Source organism: Carlito syrichta, unplaced genomic scaffold (assembly GCF_000164805.1).
Source record: "Carlito syrichta isolate Samal-C Ts95f unplaced genomic scaffold, Tarsius_syrichta-2.0.1 Scaffold303988, whole genome shotgun sequence".
Classification (NCBI taxonomy): domain Eukaryota; kingdom Metazoa; phylum Chordata; class Mammalia; order Primates; family Tarsiidae; genus Carlito; species Carlito syrichta.
In genome coordinates this window covers 84,192-94,028 of record NW_007248084.1, presented here as the reverse complement: position 1 = coordinate 94,028, position 9,837 = coordinate 84,192, and the positions used below count along the sequence as shown (strand labels likewise).

Here is a 9,837-nt window from a genome sequence, read left to right as displayed (position 1 = left end):
CCACCCGCCCGCCCCAAATCACTACATACAGCTTCAAACACCTTCGTTCCCTAACTTGTAGCTGAGTGAGGTGTTCATCACCATGAAACCCTCAGAACTATTTGTATTTGTAAACTTCACACATATGTAATCTACCTACCTCCTTGACTATACTACCAACCAAGAGACACCAAGCAAGACATAATAAATCATTTTATATTAAGACCTGTTGCAGGGAGTTTGTTGTGGTCTAGGACAAATGCTGTAAACAGAGTAAGGAAATCTATTTGTTGCCAATGGAAGATTTATGTATGGGGTTCTCTTTCTCTTTCTCCAGCAAATCACTTAGCTGAAATTATAATTGTTAACTCAGCTGTGGTAAGATTAGCCATGTGCCCTTGATAATAATTTCTGGTTTTATAGGTTTAGTTTACAAATTATACCCATGGATCTTAAAAAAAAATCTTTTACTCCTAATCCATTCATTTCAGACTGAGTTTCAAGCTTACATAACAAGGAAAAGGTGGAATCCAATACTTATACAAACACACAGGCATCTTAGGAAGATGTTTTTGTTTCCTGTACCTCCTGAACGCCTTCCTTGAAGGTCTCTGAGAATGTAGAATCTGGAGTTCGTCTTTGAGCATTTGGGGGCTGAGCACCAGAGCTGAACTGGTCACTATTAAGGTTCCGGTCAAAAACCACCACACGCTCGGTGGGCTCAGGATGATACACTGCCGGGGGGATTCCCACAGCAAAGCCATGCGGCTGGGTTTCTGTCTTGATGGAGTGGGTAGGCATCGTAGCTATGGAGACAGTGACTGTGGTATCAGGAGCTGTTAGATGGCCTCTTTTATCAATGCCCAGCTGGTTGCCATGGGGAAGGACAATGTTAAATGGCACATTTTTCAGTACTTGTACTCTGTTTTCTCCAGCGGAAATGAGGGGCTGCTCCGCCACAACTGGTATGCTGTTTCTTTAAGAAAAGAAAATCGTGTGTTTCAAACTCAATACTGATACAGTCCTTTGACAATTTTTATTTTCCTAATGGCATTGGGCTGTTGAGTCCTGTGCAATAAATAATACACTTGATAGAGACCAAATAGACAGAAAACAGCACAACAACCCATTACAAGAGAAAGAAAAAACGTTATAGTTATAGGTCAAGTGAAAATCCAAAAGTATTAAATAAAATTTCATTTGGAATACTAAAGACTCAGAGCTCTTCTAATAAGCTTTATTTCTAATGATCCTTTTTTAAAAAAGCCATATTTTATTAGAAGCCTGAAGCTACAAACAATCTGATTAGGTGGGGTTAAAGCGCAGATTCCAGAGTCAGATTGCCTGGATTCAAATTCTGTGTCACCTGAGCAAATTATTTCATCTGTGAGCAACTGAATCTTCATCTGTAAAGCAGGGACAATAATGGTATCCATCTTCAGAAAGATGAGATGAGATGACACACTAAAATGTATATTAAAATGCCTGACACAAGTTCAAGAAAGTATGAACTATTATTACTTGGCCACCAGTTTTCCTAATAGCTATGCTAGTTGGTTTTCTCTTGTACCAAAAGAAGACTAATTATTATAGCATATAGCATCAATTTGCGTTAATATTCTGGGCAATATAAGACAATTTCCAGTGGGCAAACTAAATGAATTTTCAAAGCCCCCAGAAATTGTATAAGCTGAAAACTTTAAGGAAACAAACAAAATGGAAATTTTGTACACTTCAAGATCAATAAAACCATTTGAAACCTGAACCGCAAATTCACTCCCAGGATACACCCTAGAGAAAGAGAATAAGAAAAAAAAATCTAGAAAGTGGTTCATTAAGGTTTGGTGATAGTGTAAAACTGAATATAGCTGCAATGATAAGGATATTTAGAGTTTGCTTCAAAATCTTACAGCAAAAATAAATAAAATAAAAAATTAACTAAAGTAAGAGGGGAAGAAGACAGAGGAATAGGTCAAAAGGAGGAAGTATGTTGACAACTGTTGAGGCTGGTCATGGACATGTGTAGATTTAACTACTTCTCTACTTTTGTTATGTTTGAAAATGCCCATAATAAAAAGTAAAAAATTAAAGCTACAACTCCTCCAAAGGACAATTATGAGGATTAAAACAGATGCACAGAAAATGTTTATAAAACAAACAAAATACAAAAAAGCATTCTACCAAATCCTCTGTGAACACAGCCACAACTACAGAAATTTGTATGCACACCAGAACAATGAATAAGTAAATCATCAGGACAGTGGGATTATGAGCGGTCATTCTTCCTTTAAGTATGTTTTATTCCTTGATTAATAATAAAACACAGGGCAATTTAAAAGGTGTCTTTTAAAAATCTTTTTCATGGCTATAAAGTCAAGCCTTAATTAAATTTTCTGAAAGTGTTAACCTAAAATGTTTCAAAAATAATATCAACAGAAGTTTCAATATAACTTACTCAGTTTACTTAAGTTTTTTTCAGGCAGTTATTCAAGAGTTACTGGTACCTAATTGTTTTTTTTAATAGACCCCACACTACTGTCACATCCTCCTAAAAAGGACCTCAAAAATAAATAAGCTAACACTTCACTTACTACTAAAAACATCCCTTGGGAGGAGGAGAAAGTTAACACTTCTGTTTTCTAGAAAAGGAAATGGCTACACTCAAAGAAACAAATAACTTCTCAGAGCAACAGAGGCAAATCAGTGAGGAAATCTAAATCTAGGTATTAACAGTCCAACTTACCTACCTCTTCCACCAGTGCTTGTTCATTTACAAAGTCCCATTTCATTTGAACAGAAGTGTGGCATTTTTCAAGTGTACTATATTATGCTGTTATATATTAAACGTCACCTTTTGCTGTGATCTGACTCTGGATGCTCGACCTCTGGCTTTGCTGTTGATGACCTTCTCTCTCTTGGAACCTGATGTATTAACACACATAAAAAGAATTTAGCTCTTACCCAGTGTAGTTTACCCAGAGATCTAGACTTTTATTTTTCAGCAAATTCAATCATTCCTTTATCTACTGGTTGCCTACCAAACACCAGACTCTGGGGACACACAACGAATAAGATAGTATCTGCCCTCAAGGGGCTTACAATCTACTCACCAATCTGAGTTGCCAAATGAACTCAGGGCATTACAAATTTACTTCATCGTGGAGTTTGGATTTCATCTCTTAACAGAAATTCCTCTGCCCTGGTTTTACTCATTTATCTACACAAGATAGTAGCGAAAAAGCTACTGAAAACACAGCTGAGCACTTTCAACATTCTCAAAGCTCTTCCCTACTACTCTCCTTTCACATCAAATGCAAAAGCAGAAAGAACAGCCATATTAATTAACAGTTCACTTGTTCCAAGACCCAAGTGCTCCCTTCATACAACAAATGTGTTTAGATACTTTGGAATTCATATCTCCATTACCCAAAGGACAACTCTAACTCAGTTTGTTCTGTTCCTTCTTTGGTTATTTTCTAAGCAAGGGAAGTGAAAAGTAGGCAAACATTAGTGATGGCCTATAGGAGCTTACAACCCAACTGACACTTAATTCCAATCCAAAATTATTTTCTTTTTCTTTCTTTTTTTTTTTTTTTGAGTTGGAGCCTCACTTTGTCGCCTAGGCTGGAGTGCAGTGGCACGCTCACGGTCACGGTAGCCTCGACATGCTGGGCTTGGGTGATCCTTCCACTTCAGCCTTCCAAGTAGCTGGAATTACGGGGGTGCACCACCACCACACCCAGCTAATTTTTCTTGATTTATTATAGAGATGAGGTCTCACCAAATTGCCCATGCTGTTCTCAAACCTGTGGGTTCAAGGCAATCCTCTTACCTCAGTCTCCCAAAGTGCTGGGATTAGAGCACACCCAGTCTGAAAATTATTTTCAATGTGAGAATTCTATTCCTACATCCTTGCCTCACTGTGAAAAACAAAATAAGTTGTTGCTTCATGTACTAACAACGTGCTTTTAAAGCTTTACCAAAGTTATTATATAATAATGTGACTGATGCATACAACCAAAGAACTGATCAAATAATTCAGTTCATCTAAAAAAGAAAAATTTACTATCACAAGAAGCCTGATAAATAAGTACTACTAAAATTGTCACCCTTCACAAATATACATAAGGATTTACCTCCTCCTGAGATTTCAGACACTTCTAGAATACTTTATTTAAAACACACAAACACATACAACCACTGTAACTAGTGTTACTACATTGATCTTTCTGGCACTAAACTTGCTGGTTTTCTTCCATTCTCAAAAGTTTCAGTTAAAAATATGTAACTTCAGCCAGACCCAGTGGCTCAGCCTGTAATCCCAGCACTCTGGGAGGCTGAGGCGAGAGAATTGCACGAACCCAGGAGTTTGAGACCAACCTGGGCAACTTGGTGAGACCTCGTCTCTACAATAAATTACAAAAACTAGCCGGGTGTGTTGGTGGCATGTGTCTGTAGTTCCAGCTACTTGGAATGCTGAGGCAGAAGGATTGCCTAAGCCCAGCAGGTCAAGGCTGCAGTGGCAGTGAGTGTGCCACTGCCCTCAGCCTGGGCAACAAGAGTGAAACTCCAATTTTAAAAAAAAAGTAACTTCATAACGAATATCTTAGGAATGTATAGGTTTTACACTAATTAAGTCAATAAAACATGCTATAAGAACAGAGACATAATAATTTCCACTTCAAAGCAACCCTTTATGCCATGCTTCCCAGGCAAGGGTTTCTTGTAGCCTCATTAGTTATTATATAAGTTTCTGCTCCTATTCAAAGAAAAAAAAACCTTACCTCAACCCCTCAAACCTAATAAATCGGACACACAGCCTCACACCAGGAAATAATTAAACATTTTGTTCAGTTCCCACCCTAATTTTAATTAATCAAACTATCTTCTTTACTTCAATCCCCTCTGTATTTCTTACATTCAGGAAAGACTACAGTGCTTGAATGTAACACACAGCAAGCAATTGGTGAATCTGGGTCAAGATATTCAGGAGTTGATTATCTACTGTTTTAAGTCTTCTGTAGGTTTGAAAGTTTTCTGAACAAAAAAATAGCAAAAATAAACGATAAAATATGTGTATTTATGTCCATAAGGCAGTACTGTGATTAAGAAACCTTTGAGAATCTTGAGAGGACCCTTTCTTTATAAAGATAGTGATGCCAATCCAATAATAACATATAATAGTTATATACAGCAATAATGAGACAAAGGCTACATGGCAAAGTTGTGCTTCAACTCAGGGTACTGTTTTAAACAGTATCCTAAACTCTTAACAGTCATCCACAAGTATCTGCTATTGGTCAGAAAGAAGAATGCCAAAGCGAATCCTGAAGCAGAGCAAACAGCATGCTATACTGAAAAGAAGACCATGGCCTCTGGCAGGAAACAAAGCAGGGCTAAAACCCAGCTGCCCACATCCTAGTGGTGTGACCTGAGAGTGAAAAGTCACATACATGCTGGTAGCACATGCAGCCTAATACAGGTCACCAGTCAATGGCAGTTCATGTTATTACGATAACAATGGTGATGATGAGACAAATTAGTAACATCATCTCCAGATAATGAAAACCATGTAAAAATCCACACAGATTATACATTATATAATCTAATAAGACTAGTCCAAATATTTAGAAACAGGTAACAAAATATATCCTGATCTTAGAACTAAAAAGTCCCAGACTAGAGAAATTTTTTCCCAATGAATCTTACAATCAAATCAAATAAAAGGATCTATAATATCATTTAGGGAAAAGGAAATCATCCTGACAACATAGAAATAAAGGTTAGAGCACAGGTAAATTAGCCCTACCCACTTATGTTCAAACCCCAGAAGGCACATCTATTTTCCTTTATGGTAGGTTCACCTTTCAGATAGAGACAGAGCAGCTGGCTACTTCACATGTTTTAGAAACAACCCTTTAGGGCTGGGCATAGTGGTTCACGCCTGTAATCCCAGCATTTTGGGGGGCTGAGGTGGTAGGATGACTTGAGGCCAGGAGTTCAAAACCAGCCTAAGCAACTTAGTGAGGCTCCCCCCAACATCTCTATAAAAAACATAAAAATTGGCTGAGCATGGTGACACGTATCTGTAGTCCCAGCTATTCTGGAGGCTGAGCTTGGAGGATCGCTTGAGTCCAGGAGGTTGATGCTGCAGTGAGCCATGAATGCCACAGCACTCCAGCCTGGGCAACAGAACGAGACATTGTGAAGAAAAAACAAACAAAAAACTAAACCTTTGATTCTATAATCTTAGATTGTCAGCTTTGAGCCACAGTAAGTCAAAGTACTTATTAAACTATTTACAGTCATTACAGAAGCAACTTGCATTACATTCTACCAGCAAATGACTGTTTTATATGCTGCTGAATCAAGTGCTGTAAGGCTGTTGTTAAGGGTTTCAAAGAGCAGGCGCACCAACCTTATAATAGTCATAGAGCAGGCCCAGGGCAGCTGCACTGTCTTCATCTCCGTTGATGCTCATCATCGCTTTGGTTGCTGCGGTAAGAGGGTTTTCCAGGAAAGATTTCCAGGCTTCATCCTCGCTAGTATAGGAGCGCCGCTGCGGATAAAGTGCTTCATTCTGAAGAACCAACACTGGCCGCTTGCTTCAGAGAAATTTACACACACACACACACACACAAAAAAAAAATCATAATTTTCTACTGCAAGACATCATAAGCTAATTTTTAAAGAACCAAACACCAATTTCTTGCCACTCCTTTATAAAATAGTCAACTGCTTCAGCATTGACCCTGGTAACATAAGACAAGACCAGAAGAAATCACTTAAACACAGACCAATGGGTCCCCCAGTAAGATACAACGTATTTAGACAGCCAGGGAACCAGCAGTTACACATGGATATACTGTTTGGCAAAAAAACAAACAAAATCGCCCCCAAGAACATGCCAGGCTATTCAAACACCTTACATAAACAAACACAAAGACACAGGAGCGCAAAATGGAACATTTATTCTCATCAAACACAATCAGGACTGTACTCTTCAAGAGAGTGCATATGGTTCATCATGCCACCACATGTTATTTCCCTCTTTCGCCTGTGGATGCCATGCCTCAAAAATTTTCTACCTAAAAGTGGGGGGAGGGGAGAAGAGGCAGAAAGAAAAAGGGATACTTTGAGTAATCCTTGGGGGTATATGAGAAAGTTAGACTATTCTACTGATTACAAGCAGATTGAGCATGGAATGTGGCCAAAGGGGACTGTAAATCAATAAAGAGGCATAATTTTCTGGCATGGGAGTTAACTGTTTATCTTAGAGATAAACACTTAAGAATCTACAACAATAAATGAAGCCATGGAACAAAAAGATTTTTTTTTTAAGTAGTTGGGAAAATCTGTTTTTAAAAATCTTTTTCTAGTTTTCCACACTGGGCAAGAAGTGTTTAACACTGTTGTTTGGTGGGAAAAAAAAAAAAAAAAAAACGGCACTCTTACTGAAGTCTTATAGAAGAGTTAATTTAAAATATTAAAGCAAACATTACTGATTCCAAAGCTTGAAATGTAAACAGTCTCAAAACTGTTCAGTTGGTACTATTTAATAGGTCAATAAAGAGAAAAAAATGAAACACTGACTCTAGCAAAACAAAGCAGTTTTTTTAAAGGAGAAAAAAATAAATTTTAAATGCAACTATTCTGAATTATCACTATTCTAACAAGTAAATTTAAGGATCAGGTCTCATTGCAACACACAAATGAAATATGTAAATGGCCTAAAGGTGACCTACCTGTTTTAAAAGTGAATGTAGAAAGACTGATTATCTTTTCAAGTAATCAACAAAGGTTAGGGTTTGGCAGTCACCTAGGCTCTTTAAAAACAGATATAGATTTAGAAAAAGGAGAACATCTTTGAAAAGGGGAATAAAAATCCAACAACTTAATTTATCCTCCGTCAAAATTAAATATTATTTCAAGCCACTGTTTTTACTCATGCCTAGGCATAAAGTCCTAGGAGTGTCATTTGGTAAGAAGAGAAGTCTTGAGGTAGTGTACTATTTTAACACAAAACAAACACCAAAGGTAGTTCAAAGTAGATAGTCTGTTTAAAAATGGGGAAGACTGCTTATATAAATCTTAAATTTTAAAAAAATATAGAAACAGACAAAGTGACATTCCCTAAGTCATCAGGACCAGAGTATAACAGCTTCTGGACCAGTGGAACATGGGATGATTTACTGGTGTACTGCTAAGCTATTATTAATAGTGTAATAGCTACTTCCAGAAGACTATGACAGCCCTTAGCTCATTCAACTCCTGTAATTCTAGTTTTAGAGCTTTCCTTTTATTCTCACCCTCATCCCACATTTGTACAAGCAACAAAAAATAAGTATTTTCCAAATAGCTTTATGTTTGAGATCATTGTGAAGGTGTCTCTTGTTTCCAAAGTGTGCCCAACGCCAGAATGTTAGCTTTGGAAATTCTGCCTTATCTAAACTACATGTCAAGAAATAGACACAAAACCAGTTGCCTTTCTTAGTCTACTCAGTCATGACAGTCAGGAAGCAGGCTTAGTCCCTAAAGGCTCATCATTTCTTTCAGGTAAGCATTAAACCCTTCATCGATAATCTCTCAAACTTCTGAAAGATATTTCAGGCAATAATCAAACACAAGAATAATTCATTTAAGATATCTCATACATAAGATCTAATCTTCTCATCCAGAAAAAGAGCACACTTAAGCAGAAAGAGCCCTAACAAATAGTTATGAGGGGGTGTCTATCTGTCCTGGATTTACTCTTCGGAACTACACTGACTGGCTTGGTGCGATTTCCTTTTTTCATCCTATGTTTTTATTTTGGAGCAATTTTGTATTTACAGAAAAGCTGCAAAGAAAACTCAGAAATACCCCTCACCCAGGTTCCCCTGATGTCTTACGTTACCACCTTACACTTGTCAAAATACTTTTTAAAATCACAAACTCCGAGAGTCAGTTTGGTCTGCACAGTATTTTCTAGCTCATCACCCTGCTTTCAAAGTTTCATTCTCTTAATGTTTCTGAGCATTAAAAGACACGGTAATCTGTAATTACCACCAATGATGCACATGGCAAAAGGACTCCTACAGCAATGGTCTCACTCATACAGCCAGCTAGTGAAACGAAAACGCCAGGACACCGGGGCACTTCACCCTTTCCCCAAATTTCTGTTCCGGACGTTCTAGCAGGTGGCCCAATGACAAGGCTGCGCGACAACAGGTTACCTGGAGAAGTCTACCTGTCCCGCCGAGGAGTGCGTCTCAAAGAGATCCATTGGGCCAACTGGGCAAAGCGACTCGGGAGGCGGGGAGGGTCCCGGGGGGTGGCGGCTCAGTTTCTACATTATGCTTATTGTTCTACATTTGTAATTACAGGCATATACGATGCCAATGGGATTTTAAAAACCATTTTATGAAAATTATTAAAACATTCTGAAGAACCCAGCTGTTGATAGGAGAAGTGATCTAAACAGTCTTTTTGAAGACAAAATCTGAAATTGTGCAAAATAGAAAACCATAACCATTAGATCTAAATAATATTCTAGTAATTTTTGGTGAAAAAGTTAGTCTTTCATCTCCTACAGTTTCTTTCCTGACTCTAGCTCTTGACTGACACCCAAAGCGTAGTGTAGAACACAGCCCTCTGATCATTTCACAATGCCATAATCACTAGGAAAAGAGTGAATCCCTGAACACTGGTTTGAGCAGGTAAATAGAAAAAGCAATCTGTTTTCAAAGCCAAAAAACAATGGCAATATTTATGTGTTTTTCTCAACTTTAGCACAATTTCATCTATAATATGCTGGAAATTTCAGTGGAAATATTATATTTTTATGAAGTAGAAAATTTTATTTTTTTTATTTTCCTA

General features: G+C 37.7%; 1 protein-coding gene across 2 annotated transcripts in view; it reads right to left on the bottom strand.

Moving 5' to 3' along the window:
- The window catches only part of GRHL1 (grainyhead like transcription factor 1), a 54,771-nt gene extending 46,169 nt beyond the window's left edge, over positions 1–8,602 (bottom strand). The window contains exons 1-4 of one of the 2 annotated variants that reach the window (XM_008059299.2): positions 8,458–8,602; positions 6,398–6,584; positions 2,831–2,901; positions 565–955 (exon numbers count right to left, since the gene is read on the bottom strand). In XM_008059299.2, the coding sequence (XP_008057490.2) occupies positions 565–955; positions 2,831–2,901; positions 6,398–6,463 (528 nt within the window). In that variant the 5' untranslated portion in view covers positions 6,464–6,584; positions 8,458–8,602. Of the gene's footprint in view, positions 1–564; positions 956–2,722; positions 2,902–6,397; positions 6,585–8,457 lie in introns of those variants that run through there. The other variant, XM_021713016.1, reaches the window with a different exon arrangement.
- Between the last annotated feature and the right edge of the window lie 1,235 nt (positions 8,603–9,837).